The 18,151-nt window shown below is 65.0% G+C and overlaps 1 protein-coding gene across 6 annotated transcripts; it reads right to left on the bottom strand.

Moving 5' to 3' along the window:
• Nucleotides 1-2,600: 2,600 nt before the first annotated feature.
• TSPAN32 (tetraspanin 32) lies at nucleotides 2,601-17,794 on the bottom strand. 6 transcript variants are annotated; one of them, XM_036258421.1, is made up of 10 exons: nucleotides 17,660-17,792; nucleotides 16,891-17,005; nucleotides 16,066-16,163; nucleotides 12,558-12,632; nucleotides 7,067-7,264; nucleotides 6,258-6,344; nucleotides 4,422-4,505; nucleotides 4,143-4,234; nucleotides 3,516-3,712; nucleotides 2,601-3,189 (listed from the first exon to the last, which is right to left on the bottom strand). In XM_036258421.1, exons 1-10 carry the CDS (start codon nucleotides 17,723-17,725, stop codon nucleotides 2,966-2,968), a joined length of 1,236 nt encoding a protein of 411 aa, XP_036114314.1. In that variant the 5' UTR covers nucleotides 17,726-17,792; the 3' UTR covers nucleotides 2,601-2,965. The 6 variants fall into 6 exon arrangements, with proteins under 6 accessions (XP_036114314.1, XP_036114316.1, XP_036114315.1 ...); XM_036258423.1 differs by having other exon boundaries at nucleotides 7,067-7,168; XM_036258422.1 differs by lacking the exon at nucleotides 4,422-4,505.
• Between the last annotated feature and the right edge of the window lie 357 nt (nucleotides 17,795-18,151).

The following is an 18,151-nucleotide window of genomic DNA, read 5'->3' as shown; positions in this document are numbered from 1 at the left end:
CAGGCTGCCTTGGTCAAAAGCAGGCGTGGCGGAGTGAGACGTGAACTCGGCCAGCCCCGCTGGGCACCGCGGACGTGGGCGTGCTCCTCACTGGCCAAGGACACAGGCCTGCTCTCCTGTGCACCAGGCTTTGGAGGAAGCGCAGGCAGCTCGGCGGAGTCGGCTGCTCTGCTTCGACCGCCCTCCGGGCCAGGCGTGCGGCTCCGGGCCAGACGCAGGCCGGCCCTCTGCAGGCAGCCCACGCGCTCCGGCCGGCGTGGTCCTAGCGGTGCCGGTGGGGCCCACGGGAAGCCGTGAGGGGGCTCTCAGCGCCAGTCCTGCGTGTGAGGCCACATCAGGACCGCTCCTGCCTTCCAGACTCAGCATTTGGCTTCTCCCTGGGCCCAGGTGGGCACTGATTCCTGTGATGGGGCATCGGGTGGCCTGAATGAAGTGGGTGTTGTCTGTCTGCGGCATCCCGTTGCCAGCTAGGCCCAGCGCCCTCCATCACAGGGACCCTGTGATGTTGGGTCCCTGGACTCTCGGAAGCACGAGGCAGACAGCGGCCTCTCCCCCGACCAGCCCTGTGCTGCCCGGTGACCTGCGCAAAGCCGATGTGAGGTTGGCGGGGAGCCGCCCATGAGCCCAGCTGCCCAGGCTCACCTGGAACTCTGCCTCTGATGCCCAGCTCGTCCCAGCACCTCCGGCTCTGCCTGCATTTGGCATCTCCCTTCACGGGAGACAGGCTGCCACCTGGCAGCAGGGACACTGGCTTTGGACCCTGCGTTAGTATCCGTCAGGGGTGTCCAGTAGGGTATCTGTCTACCTGTCTACCTACCTGCGTATCTAAGGGGGTTCGTTATAGGAATCGGCTCATGTGACTGTGGACCCCTGGAGGCCCAGCACCGCCTGGAAGCCAGAGACGCGGGGAGCAGGTGGGGTAGTCCAGTTCCTGTCCGGGGGCCCCAGAGCCAGGGAGTCGACAGTCTGAGTCCCAGGCGGAAGGCGGGAGAAAATGACACGGGCCAGCTCAGCTGCCAGGCAGGGAAAACGGGAGAATTCTTTCCTCTGCCTTTGGTTCCGCTCAGGCCTTGGTGGGCTGGACGAGCCCCTGGCCTCCACATGGGAGGGCCCCCTGCTTCACCGAGCCCACCCACTCAAATGCTCGTCTCACCTGGGGACACCCCTAGACATGTCCCGTCTGGGCACCAACCCTCACAGGTTCTTTCCTGCCTGGAGAGGGTGGTGAGCTCCCCGGAGCACTTGGCCCTTGTTTGGGTTTAGGTTTGCTCGCTGCCTGAGCTGTTTCTAGAATAGCGACCAGTCCCTGGGCCAAGCTTTGTCTACTGTCCTCCGTCTCCATTGTTTCTGGCCAAGAAGCTGCTGTGCAGCCACGGGAAAGAGACAGCAGGGAGATGCGGTGGGCCCTCGAGGGTCCCCACTCACCCCTGCGGGACGGTGCTGGTCTTCTTGGACTGCATTTGGGATCACGGCTGGGGACCGCGCCGTGACACTGTCGTGTGTCCTGCAGGATATGGCCCCGGTAGCTAGTCGATGGTGCCGATTCCCCCAAGTCAGAAGGCACAGAAGGGAGGGGCCACACTTGTGATCAGAGCTAATGAGCTACAGTGATACCTCGGTTCTCGAACATAATTCGTTCCAGGAGGACGGTCGAGAACCAAATTGTTCGAGAACCGAAGCAATGAAACCCAATAAGAAATAATGGAAACTGGATTAATTCGTTCCAAGCCCCAGAAAATGCCTATTTACTGGCCTAATTTGTATATAATATGTAGAAAAACATAAGTCTCAACAAGAAATAAAAGTGTCCAGTATGTCTAAGGGTTCAATTCAGTGTAAAGCGTGACTCTCTCCACAAAGCGTGACTCTCTCTCTGCACTCACACTGAGGACGCGAGCAAGGCGCGCTGGGCCGAATGAACGCCATTCGGCTCAACTCGGCTCATCTCGGAAATTCGAGTTCCAAATATTTGTTCAGATTCCAAGACAAAAGTTTCTCGAATCTCCTGGTCGAATACCGATTTGGTCGAAATTCGAGGCGTTCGAGAACCGAGGTATCACTGTATTCCCCTGAGTCTGCCTCTGGCCGTGTTGGTCCTTACTGTCCTGGTTGGGAGATTTTAGTCATCCGCAAAGGAATGCTTTGACCAGAGAACAAAGTAAGGGTGTCCTTGAGTTGGAAGTGTGGGTGTTTCCGGTACCACTGGGTTGAGAAACTATAACAGGGTCATGGTGATGGCTAGGGTGGTCCCCTCAAGAGAAAATGGGGTGTTACTACTCAGTGTGAGTGGAATTAGGGGTCCTGGGGTCATTCTTCATCCTGCCACACCTTGTCATGAAGGTTGGAAGCCCGGGGCCACAGGGACGAAGGTCTTCCTTGCTCAGCTCCTTCTGAACTGGAGTGGGGCCGCCTCACCAGCAGAAGGACTCAGGCCAGCGTGGAGAACATGGCCCAGGCCGTGGGGGAGGCGGGCTGAGCCGTGGCCTCGGGCCCGCACCTGGAGGGGCAATCTGTAGCTTCCAGCAAGACGCCACCCCCCCGCTGTGTCATATACATCATTTCAGAACCTACCTAAATTTGCTTTCCTCTCCTCTCTTCGCACCCACTACATGGGACATACCACTGGTGCTTTCCTTACATTTATTCCACACGTTGTAGGATAACAGGTGCACCGGACTGTCACCCAGCGCAGGGACCATGAGACGCTGGTGTCCTCCTGGGGGAACCAGGACCTCCGCTGGAGGATTGCTCTTTGCTGTGTTCGGGGGAGCATCCTTGTTTGTGGCAGTGCACGTGTAGGACGGACGAGACTGACAAGGAGTGGACTGTGGTGGGTGCCTGTCATAGAATGCAGGGTCTTGGTGGCCCAGGCCGGATGCCGTCTGTGGAGTGACGAGGGCCCCGCCGCCCCCTGTCCTCCATCAGCTCGGGCCTTGGCTGAGGCTGGGGCAAAGTGGTGTTTGACTCAGGGCTGTGGATCTTCAGCAAAGGATGCAAACCCTTGCAGACAATTAGGACTCATCCGCCAGGTGGTTTGGATGTCCAAAGGGACCAGGTGTGGCAGGCAGAATTTCTCAAAGACTGCCCCCCACGTGTCTGCCCATGCACAGGGCATCGCTGAGGTGTGATGAGGCTTCTCCTCAAGGCAGGGAAGTCCCCGGGCAGCTGAGGGCACAGCACGCCCTCCAGCCGTGGGAGAAAGGAAATGAGAGAAATCTCAGCACCAGACTGCACACCACGGCTGCCTCAGAGGTGCAGGGCCACCTGGCGGGACCCGTGGTCTCGGAGCAGAGGATGGCCCGCGGTACCAGCGGGAGGAGCAGGCCCCAGTTCTGCAGCCTGAGTGGCCCCCTGTCTGACCTGTGACCCCCAGAGGAGCCCGTCAGCCCTGGCTCCCCAGTCCAGACTCAATGCCCAGCCTGTTCCACGGTGTCTGTGTGTGACCCTGACCACGGCTGCTTCTCTGGCTAGGCCTCCCCCTCGCCGCCCCGCGCAGTGCGGAGGGCACAGCTCACGTCTCCGCGCGAGGGGTGCGGGCCCAGGCCGGTGTCTCGTCTCCGGGGCAGGCCGGCGGCAGGAACAGAGATCCTCGAGCCGCCGAGGGCCACCTGAGAGTCCCCCTGGGCCCAGAAGGTCATCTCGGTGAAGAAGGGCGGGGCTCCCCCGGGAGGGTCTGAAGAAGCTGGGCTCCTGGGGCTGGCAGCCATGGGCTCTGAGAAGCAGAGAGACTAGGAGTCTGTTCTAGAATGCGGAGGGGCAGGCGAGGTGCCCGGGCAGGGAAGGGACCCAGCTGGCCAGGAGGAGAGGTGGGGGGGTGAGGGGAGGAAATGGCAGGAATAGCTGGGAACACTGGCAGGGGCGGGGCTGCGGGGCTGCTGGGCGGGTCCTCCCTGCTCCCTGTGCGTGGGAGCCCGGGCTTCCCCATGACCACAGGCCCTGGCCTGGGCTGTAGTTCGGGGCCCCAGGAGCACCCACCTCTCGGGGCTGGTGGACATGGCGCTTGTGAGCTCAGGTCTAGGTGGGGCGGGGGGCCAGCAAGGGGTCCCTGCGCCTCCTGGCTGCCCCTCCCTGGGGTCTCCTAGAGCATCAGCCTGCCCTTGTTGGGGGGGTCCCAGGCTGGGGGAGGGGAGGGCGGGGCCTACCGGGGGCTCAGGGCATATGTCCCTCTGCGGTCCAAGCTGCGCCCAGAGTGGATGGCGAACCGGAGGAAGGAGCTGAGCAGCATCGCGTACACCTGGGGGGCGGGGCACCTGCACCAGCTGCTCCGAATGGGCCCCCCCACCCCAGGAAGCGACCCTTCTGCAGGGTTCCCAGCTGTCTAAGGAAGGGAGAGGCCGCTCCACCCCCAGGCTGCCTCCCCGGGGTCAGCCCTGCCCTACCAGCTGGGGTGGTGGAAGGCCAGTGGGGGAGGGCGAGAGTACCATGGAGACAAGGCCAACGCTGGTCAGGGTGGAGGCGATGTGCCCGTGTGTCCTCAGGAAGCCCCTGATGCCCTGCAGGCAGTCCTGAGCAGAGGGCAGCATTATGCCTCCCCCCACCCCAGCCCACTCCTCCTGCCTGGGCATGGGCTGCAGTGCCCACTGAGGCCAGAGGCGAGGCGCTGGGCAGTCGGGGTGCGGCACATCCCAGAGCAGCCACCCCCACACTCCGGGAAAGGCACCGTGGGACCAGGGCCAGTGCACCTTCCTCTGTCCTCCCTGAGCTCCTGTGTCGGGTCACGGTCTGGCCACCCCAGGCAGGGAGTCACTCCGGGTCCCCAGCACCTGCCCAGGGCCAGGCCCAGCGCCTGGGCGAGGAGAGGGTGTTGCCTAACAGACGGCAGAGAGACAGCCCGGGGAGGGGCATGGGGGTCCCGGGCTGTCCCAGGCGCCTGACTCCATGCCAGGTGTCCGGTGTCCCCCCGGGGCTTGGCAGCCACAGAGGCCTTCTCTCTAGGAAAAGGGGGTGGTGCCCATCTCTGAACCATTGGGAGCATTCTGTTGGCATTTTGGGGGCAGGCTGGGAGGCAGGGCAGGGGGACAGGTGGGGTGTGGCCCTGAAGGCAGGGATGAGGAGTGAGGGGAGGCGGGTTTGGTGGCTGTTTGTCTGTCTGTCCTCATGGTCACTCCATAGGGCCTCCTGCTGTGTTGGCCACTAGCTGGGCCAGAGCCCAGCCCTGCTCACACTTGGGGGCGGGGGAGACTTCGGCTGCCCTGGAGGTGGAGGTCGGACTCACTCAGGTTTGTCCCCAGCTAGGAAACAGCCCCAGGATCCCTGGGCACAGCTTTGAGCCTGGCTGGGGTGCCCCTCCAGAAAACGGACCCTAAGCAGCCCCATCTCTCCATGTGGTCCCACCTCCTCTCGGAAGGCAGCCCTGGGCAGACCACTGTCCTGGACATCATACCTGCCTGCCCCCTCACACCCCTGCCAGGGCGGCTCTGCAGACGGGGCGGGGCCCAGTGCCTATGCCCACCCTCCACTGCTGGCCCCATGTGCCCACACGGGACTGGAGTGGGGCCCCACCGCCTGGAAGGTGCAGGAAGAAGTCCGGCCCTCACCCCCGCTGTGCAGATGGGGACCTGAGGCCTCCCCTGGGTGGCATGAACCAGCCTCCCCCCCAGCACGCTGGGCCCTCCCTTGCTCTTGCCCCTCCCCAGCAGGCAGCCCCTCTGGGGTGAAGGTGCTGTGCAGGGTGCTCCCCTCCCTGGGCCCCCTGCCATTTGCATCCTCCTGTTTCTTGGAGGGTGGCCAGGAGCCCAGGAGATAGGGTTTGTTTCCCGGACAGTGGGGGAGGGGAGCTGGGGAGGCCTGGCTGGGCGGGGCAGCGGGAGGGAGAGGTGCCAAGTTTCTCTCTGGGCCTTCGGGAAGAAGGGGCTTCCTGCCTCTGGTCTCATTGTCCCTGAGCCTCTGCGGCAGGCGGCCAGAGTGGCACAGGCTGGCCCTCCAGCGGGCGTGCTTCCTCTATGGGGTGCCCTCCGGCTCCTTCAGGGGCCCTCAGGACTGCTGCCTCCCCCGGGCAGAGCTGACCGCCTCTGCTCTGGGCCCTCAGCCCTGATCGCCCCCGCCCCCCTGCTCCTAGAGGCTTCGCGGGCAGCGTCTCAGCGCCTGCGCCTGGCCTTGGGGAGCCTGCAGGCTGGGAACGGAGGGGATGGAGGTCCAGCCCGGAGGAGGAGCTGGCCGCCCAGCCAGCCCGCCTCCCTGCTGCTGCCCATCATGGCGGCCTTCCCCAGCCCTGCAGTGGCCGATGCCCTGGTCCGAGCCCCCGGCCCTCCCCTCACCTGTGTGCCAGCCTCCTCTCCCGGACACAGGTCAGCCTCCGCCAGGCCCGGGAGGCTGGGAGGAGAGCTCTTCCCGCAACACAGGAACTGCGAGAACAGACAGAGGGGGCGTTTGGCTCTCGGAATCCCACGGTTGCCCGGCCGCTGTGGCTCCGTGGTTGAGCGTCGACCCTGCACCGAGAGGTTCGATTCCCGGGCAGGGCACATGCCCAGGTGGTGCGCCCAGTCCCCAGTGGGGGGCATGCAGGAGGCGGCCAATCGATGTTCTCTCTCATTGATGTTTCTAACTCTCTCTCTAAAGTCAATAAAGAACAAAAAAAGGAATCTCATGGTACCTGTGTGACAGATGGAGAAACTGAGGCACAAAGAGACCACATGACTAGGCGGGGTCCAGCAAAGCTGGGGGCCCCTGAGAGACCAGGACTGGGGCTCAGGGTGATGGGACTGCTTCTGTAGGGGGCCCCTGAGCCACCTGCCTGCGGGCGGGTCACACACCTGCCAGGGTCAGGGCCGGCCCCGTGGGCCCCGCACCCACAGGGCCCAGCTCAGTGCTGTGCCATCAGTCGCTGGCAACTTTTCACGTTTGGACAGTGGGCCCTTTCCTTCGGCCGCGGCCCTGTTCAGGGCAGAAGACGAGAACTGAGCTCTTGTCCCTGGGACATCGGTGTCCTGTGTCCTGGGAGCCCCTGCTCAGCACCTGGCCCAGCCTGGCTGGCTGGGAGCCACCCTGAGCCCATTTTCTGTGTCGCAGTCCACCTGGGGAGGCTGACCAGCCCCGGGCTGCCCCACGAGGAGGCCCCCGCGCTCACCGTGTCCTGGATGGCCACCAGCTCCTGCCACCGGGCGCCGGACGAGCTCCTCAGCGCCTGCTCGTACACCAGGTCGAAGGTGTCCAACAGGGCATCCTCCATCTGCACCAAGGGGTTTCCGTGAAGCCCCCGCAGCGGGCCGGCCCAGGCTGCTGAGGGACGTCCGGAGGCCCCTCCCCCTTCCACCAGGCGGAGCTCCTGGGGGACAGGCCCGGTTCTCCTGGGTGGCCAGCACAGCGGTTCCCCAGACTTCAATTGTGGGGGCCTCCCCCACCCCAAGAATGGCTGTCAATGCCACTCCTGCGACCCAGGGGTCCTGCAGGGTGAGCCAGAGACCCCAGCTCTGGTCTTGCGCAGTGTGGAGGGTGGCGGAGAAGGGTCCCCTGCTTCTCTGGACCCGGGCCGTGGGGCCGGCAAACTGGGCCTGCGTGGAGACGGCCCGGAGGCTGTATCAGGAGCTCAGCTCCCGAGTGATGCTCTGGGTGTTTCCCCAGAACCGCCCGGGGGTTCCCAGAAAGCCCAGCAGCTGGGCTCTTGGCGAGGTCTTTGGCCAGGGAAGCCGTGGACACCTGGGGCCAGCTCCAGGCCAACAAGTTCCCTTGGGCAGATGACGGAAGAGAGGGTGTGGAGCACCGGCTGGCTGAGCTCTGCCCTCACCCACACCCGATAGCACGCAGGCCTCACCGCCTCTGCCCACCTAAGCAGCAACTTCTGTACCTTTCCTCCTGCTGCCCCCAAGACGGAATGCCCTCCCCTTACCAACGTGTTCCTTCAAAGACAAACGGAAATCTCGCCTCCTCCGGGAAGACTTCCAAGATTGCTCTGGGGGGGCTGGTCTCCTGGCACAGGCAAGACCTCTTTGAACTCCCCTGCCCTCTGATGCTCCCTTTCCCAACTCAGACACTCTGAGCCCTCCAGCACCTCTGCTCACACCCCCACGCCACGCTGACGAGTGCTCGGGGGAGCCCCAAAGAGCTGAGGGTGAACGGAGGGCCCATGCCTGCTCTGGCCACTAACATTTGCGCTTTTAAAAAGAAGGGCAGCCGCCCGCCTGCACCCTGGAGGACCCGAGGGCAGCTGGCAGGCGGGCGGTGGGGGCTGTCCAGCCTTTCCCGAAGGCCCTGGGCCCCATAGGAACCACATGGGCCTCCTCCCCGGATGCGCGTCCAGGGGTAAATTAATCCTCCCTGTTGAGACATCTCTGCCTGGCATCCCAGACTCGGCCAGCTGTGTCCTTCCCACCCCCCCACCCGTAGGGAGCAGGGCAGCGCCCCGGGCTGGACGGCCCGCCTGGGGGCCCTGTGTCCTCCCATGAAGTGGGGTGGAAACCTGCCAGGCCACTGTGTTCTCGGAAGGAGGTCCAGCTTGGACAGCCCCTCCTGGTATCACTCCCCACCCCCAACTCCTCAGCTCTCCCCGCTAGGGCCCGATGCCTCCAGGGCGAGCTGTCATCATGGTGATGACACTCAGTGTGGCCGAGCTGCGCGCATCCCTTCCCACGACCCCAGAAGCAGGGCTACTCAGCACATCTGGCCAAGCCACATCCCCTGCCCGAGGCAGTGGGGGCCCGGCTGGACTCCCTCTGCAGACCTAGGCATCTAGGGGTGCCCCACCGTCTGCCCTCATCGCCGTGTTCAGGGGGTGCTGGAGACCGCCAGGTCCTGACCGGGGTGCTGCTGGCCAGGGCACCTCACTCTTTAAGCCCGTCTTGCAGATGTCCAGGGGGTCATCAGGATGGGGTGCCTGGGCAGCAGAACCCTTGCTCTGTGGATTCCATATCTCAGATACTTGTACAAACCAGGTACCAGGGGAGTCCACGCCCCCTCTGAGCCCTCATCCTGGGTTTGTGCCCGCGACTCTGGGCTGTGCCCGCACCCCCACTGTCTGCTAAACCTGTGTGAGTAGCCCTGGGGTGGCCTGGGGGCACTGGGGGTGGCTCTGTAGACCAGCCCCATGGGCCCAACAGCCTGCTCTGACCTGAGCCCACACGGCGGCCGGCCAGACAATCGGGGAGCGGAGTGGCCTCGACGCAAGGGTGGGGGCGGGGACCCAGACCCTGGAAGCCGCGAGGACTTAATCCGCCGATGAATTATTGAGCGGAGCCAGGCGGCTCGTTTCCGACCTGTCCGTCTGGGGACGGGACTTTGGCAGCGGTTCAAGCTGCGGTGGTCACTTCATTAATTAATCGTCTTCTCCTTCTGCGTTCATTGCACGGTCACCCGGTCCCCACACCGCTGGCCCTCGCCAGCTTTGGGGCACCTGCCAGGGCCCCGTGCCCTCACCCCTGTTTCAGGATACTTGATGGGGCCCCTGAGGGGAGGCATGAAGTGGGTGGGAAGTGGGGGAGTGTGGGCCTGGCTGCGCTCCAGGCTCTGGACCCCCGGGAGCAGACGGCTTCCCTGCCCACAGGACCGCGGGCAGAGCCGTCTGGCTGGGATCTGTCTGGACCGGCTTTTCCCGAAGGCCAGGATGCCTGCCCGCGCCCCTGGGGTGGGGACACAGGACGGAGGCTCGGCCTGCCCGGGCCTGGAACCACGCAGCACAGTCCACGCGATGGAGGCCGACCTGGGCTCGGGGTGCCAGTGGGCCCCACGAAGCCCTTCGCACACGCTGCGCAGCACCCCGCAGCGGCCCTCGGCGGGGTCTCCACGCCCCTCCACCGACAAGGAAGCCCACCCCGGCAGGTGAACGCGCAGCCCAGAGTGCGGGACGGGGGCTGACCCCACACCCCGAAGCCAGGCTCCTGCACCCAGGCTGCCACGTGCCCACGTGGGCCTGGACACACACAGGGCACCCGGAGGGCGGACGGGGTCCACCACACCAGGGCCGGGGGCAAGCAGGGCCCCGAGAAGTGACCCTGAGGGACGGTCAAAGCACAGACCAGACCAGGACGATGATGTGGGGGATGGTGGCAGGGTTGGGACAGAAAAGGGGCCCAGCTGGGAGCTCTCAGCCTTCGCCCCTCCCCTGCCCTAGCGGGAGCCCCGGCTGAGCTCGGCCCGTGGCCCCCGTCTCTGCACACACGGGGTCAGAGAAGAGAGGATGGAGGGTCTGCAGCACCCCAGAGAGCTGGACGGCGCGGCTGTGTTGACCGGGACCCCCCATACCGTGGCCCAGACGGATGAGACTGGAATGATAGTGTGCAAGCTAAGGCCGCCCCCCAGGGCTGCAGGCGCCTCCAAACCCCAGAGGAAATGTCCTTTGTCCGATATGGTCACAGGCAGGTGACCCCAAATGATGCCAGGATGGTGGGCAGTTTGGGGTGACCGTGGGCAGGGAAGGGAAAAGAGGCATTGACTCGGGGCAAAGAGCCCTGGATGGTGGGTGGGGACCCCTCCAGTCCCGGCTTTGCCAGGGTGAGCTCATCCACCCCTTGGCCTGTGTCCCTCCGTGTGCAGACCAAGGGAGTGACTGCCATACCCAAGGCTTGGCCACTCAGCCTCATCAACTGCAAGGAGCACATGAGGGGGACAAGGCCCATTTCTGAGGGTGAGGAAAGCAAGGACCAGAGAGGGTGTTCACACACCTCACAGCACAGAGCACACAGCACACAAACTCGGCCCGAGAGCCAGCCTGGCCTCCTGACCCGGCTGCCCTCTGTAAGCCTCTCCGTGTGGGAAGGGGGGTTATGAGCAACCAGACACCCTAGTACATGGGGCGGGGGGCGCCGGGACTCCAGACACAGAGAGTCATTGCCAAGTTCTCCAGCTGCACCAGCCTGGTGTCCCTGGGCCAGTCCTTACTGAGCACATGGGGAAACTGAGGCCCAGCGGGAGGAGACGGGAGGGCTGAGGGCCACGGGAAGTCAGGGCGTCAGGGCCCACGGACTGAGCCCTCCTGTCTCTCTGCAGCCCCACCTGCTGGCCCGGGGTCTCTCCTGGAGCTGGGCTCCCGGGGGGGAGGCTGGGGCCGCCAGCGTGTGTCCACTGCTGGAACTGGGGGAGGCCGGCCCCGTGCCCCGTCTCCTGGCTGTGGCCTGTCAGCCAGGGGACAGCTGGGTTCCAGGGCTGGGCAGCACTGAGCTCCCCACGTGAACAGAGTGGGTCTGAGGGCCGGAAACAGATGTGCCCTGCGGGAGGCCCCTGTGGAAACAGCCTGTGTCCCCGCAACGGGGAGAAGCTCAGGGCTCTGGGCACAGGGCCGCGGAGGACATCGGCGCTGGCCAGCCTCGCTTTGTGCCCTGGCCTGGGGCCTGCTGGCTGGAGTCACCAGTGCCTCTTCCTCAATCCCTCCTGACGCCCCAAGTCCCAGCCCTGGGAGTCTGGGCTGCCCTACGCTGGGCCGGTCGCACGCTGCCCCTCTCTGAGCCTCTTGGACGCCGGCTTCCTCCGTCCAGACCGAGCGGGGGTGGCTGGCTCGATCCCTTCGGCCCTGGGCTGGGGGCGGGCAGCCCTGCCTCTGGGCGAGTTCAGACAGTTTCTAGAGGACCAGGCTGCCGGGCCTCTGTGCCCAGGGCTCCCCCCAAGCTCCTCCCTGGTGAGCACCCACCATAGACCCGCAGCCTGCAGGCACCAAGCCCCGCCCATGTGTGCTTTGGGGGGCGGTGGCCCTGGGTGACTGACTGTCCCAGAGCCAGGGCCTCCCCGCTCCCCCGGAACTGGGAAGGAGCCTTCTCAGCCCTGAGCTCCCCGGGTGCCCGTGGAGAGGGCAGGGACCGAAGGACCCTCCTGTGGGCACCCCTCCGTTACCCTGGGCATCGCAGCCCAGTCACCCCAACACACACGTCCCTGGGGAAGAGCCCACGCTGAAAATGGGAACACTAGCCCTGGCCGGTGTGGCTCAGCGGTGAGAGAGTAGGCCCACGGACCAATGTGTCCCGGGTTCGATTCCGGCCAAGGGCGCGCACCTCGGTTGTGGTTCGTCCCCGGCCCTGGTCGGGGTCCTGTGGGAGGCAACCAGTCGACGTGGCTCTATCACACTGATGTTTCTCTCTGTCCCTCTCTCCCTCCCTCCCACTCTATCTGATGATAGATAGAAAAATATCCTCGGATAAGGATTTTAAAAAAAGCAAACACTAAGACCCTCGGCCCCGTCACCTGGCAGCCCCATCTTCAGGCAGGTTGGGGTCGTGTGGGTGAGGCCTGGACGCCTGTCCACCCCTTTCTCCCAGCACCCTCCCCACAGGGCATCTCTCCCAGCCTGGCCGGGCCCACCAGGAGTTCAGACCCCTTCATGCATCTTTTAGAACACTCTGACTGCCCCCAAATCCATCCCTCAGGATGGCAGGTGCCCTCCTCCTCCTGGCTCTCACTCACCCCCAGCCCCCAGGAGCCAGCTTCCCAGGCCAGGATGGGGCAGGAATGAGGGGCCGTAGTTGGTGGGGGGTCCAAGGCCTGAACCTGCTGCCCAGCCCTCAGGTCCCTGTGCCCCCACCGCACCCCCAGGGAGAGAATGTCCCCACTGTGATCCTCGAACACTGGCCATCACTCCAGTGACAGCTAGGTGGAGAAGGCCTGGGACCCTCCGCTGGTGACGAGGTGGGGGTGCTCACCTGGGTGGGGTTGCGGAGTCTCCAGAAGGCCACCTGCACCAGGGCACAGAAGACCAGTGCAAAGCACAGGAAGCCCTGGGGAGAGGGGGACAGTCACCCCATGGCCCTCGGGGGCGCGGAGCCCATCTGAACCCAGATCCCCATCGCCCAAGGCCGAGGCACAGGTCCCCCACTTCCTCCGGCCTGGTTAGGGGACCCTCCCGCCATCACTCACTTTGGCCCCCGAGGGTCTGTCAGTGGCAATGCCGACCCTGCACCCCAGGGAGGGAGTCCCCGGCATGACAGACCCCTGCCATCGGCCACTGCTTCCGGGGGGCTCTGACCTGGGAAGAGCCAGGCAGAGCCTTCCCTGGGCCTGGGCCTGGGATCTGAGACAATGTCCCCCTTCTGGGGGGTCCAGGCGCCCTGAGCAGGGACAGCTGGTCAGTGTCCTTCCAAAACCTCCACAGCTGGGCTCTCCGGACTACAGCCCTCAACCCGGGGAGCCCAGGTTCTGGCCAGGGGAGCTCAGGCCGGGGCACACCCAGACGGTGTGACCGCTGCAGAGACGCCGGGGGCCGTCCACCCCCGCCCTGCTGGGCGCTCCGCTCTGGAGCAGGGTTCTGGACCCTCCCCTGAAGAGTGCACTCCTGCCCTGCGCTTTTTGTGGATCCCATCAGAGGGTCGCCCCAGTCTCAGCCCCCCCCCCCCCCCCCGTGGGCTGCCCTGCTTCTGCAAGGCCACTGAGCACCGCACAGCGGGGTCCGCAGGTTCCAAGGCCTTGGCCACCGGGCGGCGCGACCCTCCCCGACCCTCAGCCAGGGCACCCTGAGTGTGGCTAGCTAGCTCCCCCTTCTGGGACTGCCCACAGGCTGGGGCAGGCTGCCACCTTGCTCAGGGTGACACCCAGGAGGATGAGCCAGAGGCTGGAAAGACGCCTGCAGATGTGGATAGACACACAGACACTGGCCAGGCCAGGCAGGGACAAAGAAAAGTGTGTGTGTGTGTGTGTGTGTGTGTGGTGGGAGGCTCTGAGCGAGGGGACCCCCACCAGTCCCCAAGTGCGGGTGTGTGCACAGGACCCACTAGGCTCTGACATAGCCCTCCAGCTCCTGTCCTCTGCTGGGAGCCTGCAGGCCTGTCTCAGCGTGGCCTTGAGGGTGCTTCCTCCTTCCTGTCCCTGCTGGCCTTCTCTCTCCCTCCTCCCCTCCTCCCCCTCTCCCCTCTTCTCTCCTTTTCCTCCCTCTGCTCCTCCTCCCAGGCTGGCTGAGGGCCACCTTCCCCATCTGGAAGCCATCGCTCAGGGCTGCCTCCCAGGCGGGGCCCTGAGCCAGCAGGGGGGCAGCGTCCTCCAGAAACTGTTCCGTTCCTCGGAGGGCCTGGGCGCCCAGCTCCCAGCCCCTGCTGGCCTGGCACCCTGTGGAAGGCGCGGGGCAGAGGAGGGGCCGCCTGGTCCCCAAGCCCCCGCGGGCTCAGGCTGCAGGCGTGGCCAGGCCCAACCCCGGCCATTTTCCTTCTCTTCATTCTAAACAAAAACAGCTAAATAAAGGGAAATGGCTCCTTCGCCCGCACCCAGCCAGCGGCTCGTTCATTTCCTGTTCTAGAGGCCAGTTTGGGGAGCAGCCAGAGGGGGTGGGGGCAGGAAGTGAGGAGGCCTGGTGCCTGTCACACGGGGGAAGATCTCCCGCTCCCCAGTTCCTTCATGTGTGCTCACACACGCGTGCACATGCACACACGCACGTGCACATGCCAGATGCACGCGTGCACATGCCAGATTCAAACGCGGAGCTCCGTGAGCAGGTATCTGAGAGCCAGGGGTCGAGCACTCGTGGGGCCAGGGGCTGGGATACACCCCCAGAACAGCCCTGCTGGCTGTCCCCAGTGCTCCCTGAACCCCAGGCTGCAGGTCAGGGCACCGGGCTGGGCAGGGGCTAGGGAGCTGGGGGCGGCCCTGGTGCCTGGCTGGGCCAAGAACAAGCCTGACCTCGCGAGACGCAGGGAAGGGGCGACTTTCTTCGCTGCCTCAAACCAGCACCATATCGCCCCCTGGTGTCCGGCCTGCAGCCCTGCTGCTGGCCTCTGCAGGCCCACCTCACTGGCCTGGCACCTCCGCCGGGCCCTGCGGCCCTGGCCCAGTGTGCGCCCCTCGGGCAACCCCGCACCCGAGGGCTCCCCTCTGCGGGACAGCCTCCCGCTCGGCCATGGCACGCGTAAACTACGTACTGCGATTCTGGGCACATCAAAAATTATTATTATTTTTTTCCTATCTGACAAAAAGTAGGGATACTTTTGACTTGTTCACATGGGACGACTATTGTGTTGCTGTTGCTGTGTTGGCTGTTGTCATTTTTCATGTGACAACTTAAGGGAAAGAGGTCAGTGCCCCTGACTAAATAGTCAGGTGTGGCACGTTTGTAAATATGCCCGGCGGTGGGGCTCAGTGGCTGAGCGTCGACCCTGCACCAAGAGGTCCCGGTTCGATTCCCGGTCAGGGCACAGGCCCAGGTTGTGGGCCCGATCCCCAGTGGGGGGCGTGCAGGAGGCGGCCAGTCGATGTTCTCTCTCATCGATGTTTCTAACTCTCTCCCTCTCCCTTCCTCTCTCTCTACAATCAGTAAACAAAAAAGACTTTTTAAAATCTTTTTGGTGCACCTGCCCCTCAGCCGCAGGGACACACACCGGCTGCCCGGTCCTGCGAGTGGGGTCCAGGAGGTGACGCTGTCCCTGCCCTGGAAGAGGGTTACACCAGGAGTCACTCAACAAACATTTGATGACCTGGGCTGGGCCAGGAACCCTGACAGCCCTGGGGGTCGGAGGCCACCCGGGAAGCACAGCCCCACCCCCGCACTAGCTCCCGGGCTGGAGGCCGGAGAGAGAGAGGGAGGCTGGCTGCAGACCCCCGGCGGTAGCTGGGGTGCGGGGAGAGCCGGAGCGATAGCTGGGGTGCGGGGAGAGCCGGAGCGGCGCCCGGTTCAGGTGGGACAGGAGGGCTTGAGCCCCCTGGCTGGCTGGAGGGCTGCCAGGTAGAGCAGGACAGGCCTGTGGGGACCAGGTGGGTCCATGTGGAGGAGCAGGTTTGGGGACCACACAGGCCGCTGCTGACCAGGGGTGGGGGCTTCGGGAGCCGGGCGGCCCCTCCCGTAGCTGTGAAGGGCGGTGAGGAGCTCGGGAGCACGGGCTGCGGTCCACCTGGGGCAACTGCGGGGCCCCAGGCCTTCTCCGGCCTCCCTGCCCTTTTGTATCCGGAAACCAGATTCACCTGGAACCCCAGGGCCTCCGGGTAACAGAGCCAGACCCTCCCTGGGCCTTTGGAAAGGCTCCCAGGCCTGGACGGCCAGCCTGCCTCTCCGGGCCCCCCAGATGGTGCGGTGACGTGGGGCCAGAGGGAGGGGTGTGGTGGGCCCAGGTGGGGGAACCCTGACTGTTTAGGGGGACAGGCAGGGGTCTAGGGGGAGTGTCTGTCAGGGTTCTGTGGGCGTGCAGTCCTGACACTGACTGCAGTTGGGGGGCTGAGGCATGGAGGACTCACCCCGGCCATGAGGCCCCCCGCCTCCCGCACGGTGGCTGCGGCGCTCAGCACCGCCCCCAGGGTGAGGAGCCCCGCCAGGCTGATCTCTGTGAAGAAGGCTGGGTGGGCAGAGAGAGGAAGGTTAGCCGTGCCCCGGCCAGGGAGCCCAGTGCACAGACCCTGGGTGAGAAATCCACCCAAAGTGGGGGTGTGTGCTGGACTTTGGGGAGCTGTGTCTCCCCACCAGCAGGGACATGCTCCCACCACACCTCCCCTCCTCCCCAACTCAGGACTCTAGGGAAGGAGGAGGACCTGCCCCCACCCCTGCGCTCTGCCCCAGGCTGGAGCCCTCTCTGAAGCCAGGTCCTGCCCCGCCCCCACCCAGCAACAGGTCGCAGTGGGCTGTAATCTTATCAGCCTGAACCCAGGCTGCCTGCAGGGAGGCTGGGGTTCAGGGTTGAGGCTCTAGAGCAGGGCCTAGGGGGCACAAGGCCTGGGGTTGGGACTGTACCCAACCCAGCGGGCCTTGGTTCCCCCTCACCCACCCCCTTGGCGCTTTCACTCAAGGTCAAGGCCCTGGATGGACTGTGGTCCCAGCGAGCTGCTCAGGGCCTCTCCTGGGGCCCAGCCGCGCTCTGCGGGAACACCCACTCCTGGACCGAGGCCACCCGACATGCTGTCCTTGTTCTCAGGGAGGCGCTGCGGACCAGGCTCTGTGCAGTGGGACCCCAGGGCGGGCCCTCTACCCCGACCCCGCTGCCTGGCCCCGTCCGGCTCCAGTGGGGCCTCACCCGCAGCTGCCTTGGCATCTGAGCCCCGACAGCGGCCACCCAGGGCCTCACTTACCCCAGTGGTGCATGGCCTTGAAGGGGGACCCCTCTGGGGACACACGGCTGATGACGGCGAAGTGGGCTCCGAAGTAGGTAAGAGCCGCCAAGGTGGCCACCAAGAGGCCCAGCAGCTGGGGACAGACCCAGAGCGTGGTCGGGGCTGCACGCGCCAGCCCCAGAGGGTCCCGGCCTCCCTCCAGCTTCCTGGTCTCGCAGCAGACAGGCTCCGCTGCCAGGTGTTTCCGTGGGGTGGTCTCAGGGGGACCTTTGCCCCAGACACCCCTGACACCACAGACACCCCAGCACACACTCACTTGCAGACACACTCCCTGATCTACACAGAAACCACACCACACACATTCACACACACAGACACCCCAGCACGCACACTCACCACCCCCAAAGACACATCCATTGTCAGCTTTCTCCAAGGACCAGGGCCCTCGGATCCTTCTGTCTGTAGAGCGGGGAGTGGGCGCACCCCAGGCCCAGCGCCCTGCAAGCCCCCGGGCATCAGTCCCTTCCATGCAGCTCACCAGCCACCCCCAGGCCTCCAGGCCTCTTGCTGTCTGGTGGGAGGCAGACACTCCCCACGGGGCAGCCGCCCAAATGGTCACTCCAGGGCGACCACCAGCGGAGACCCCAGGTGCATGTCAGTGGGGCAGGGGGGGGACAGCAGGGCTGGTGTATGTGGGGAACCACTGTGCTGAAGGTCCAGGAACATGGCCGCCACCCCTCTGCCCTGAGGCCCCCATCCACCCCTTCCCACCCAACCTGCCTGTTACCAGAACAAAGAAGCTGGTGACCAGCATCTGGCATTTGGCCATCCTGACTCGACTCCAAGGGCCCATGGTGGTCTCCTCTCCTGTCCTCTCCGGTCCTCTCCTCTCCTCCCCTGCCCTCCCCTGCCCTCCCCACCCCTCCCTTCCCTTCCCAGTGTGGTTTCAGCTGGGTGGGGGCCTCAGCCCACAGCTGCCTGCCCAGGAGGTAGATTGTGTCCGCCCATCTGTCTGTCAACACACCCTGAGAACTGAGCGCTGGGTGCTCAGGAAGAAAGACAGGCAGGAAGGGGAGGGGCGGCCAGGCCAGCCTCTGCCACCCCTGCTGCCCAGCCCTGGCCCAAGATACCAGGACCTTTACAGATAGGAGGCCGGTCCCAGCAGGGCACGGCCTTGCTCCTGGTGTGGCCGCAGGACGCCTGGGGAGGAGGTGGGAGAGTGGGAGAGGCCCTGGCGAGGGGTGAGCTCCCTGTCTCGGGGGTGTGCAAGCAGAGGCCT

The sequence above is a fragment of the Molossus molossus genome, unplaced genomic scaffold, assembly GCF_014108415.1.
Source record: "Molossus molossus isolate mMolMol1 unplaced genomic scaffold, mMolMol1.p scaffold_m16_p_13, whole genome shotgun sequence".
NCBI lineage: Eukaryota > Metazoa > Chordata > Mammalia > Chiroptera > Molossidae > Molossus > Molossus molossus.
The sequence above is the reverse complement of the archived record's forward strand: the minus strand, read 5'-3'. Positions and strand labels throughout refer to the sequence as shown.

Bases quoted from the DNA above. Each gene is read 5' to 3' on its own strand.
- TSPAN32 (XM_036258421.1), bottom strand. From the start codon at position 17,725: ATGGGCCCTTGGAGTCGAGTCAGGATGGCCAAATGCCAGATGCTGGTC. The intron at 16,164-16,890 runs GTAAGTGAGGCC...CTGCCCACCCAG, and splicing joins CAAGGCCATGCACCACTGGG to CCTTCTTCACAGAGATCAGC. The intron at 7,265-12,557 runs GTGAGCACCCCC...CCTGTCCCCCAG, and splicing joins GACTCCGCAACCCCACCCAG to GAGCTCCGCCTGGTGGAAGG.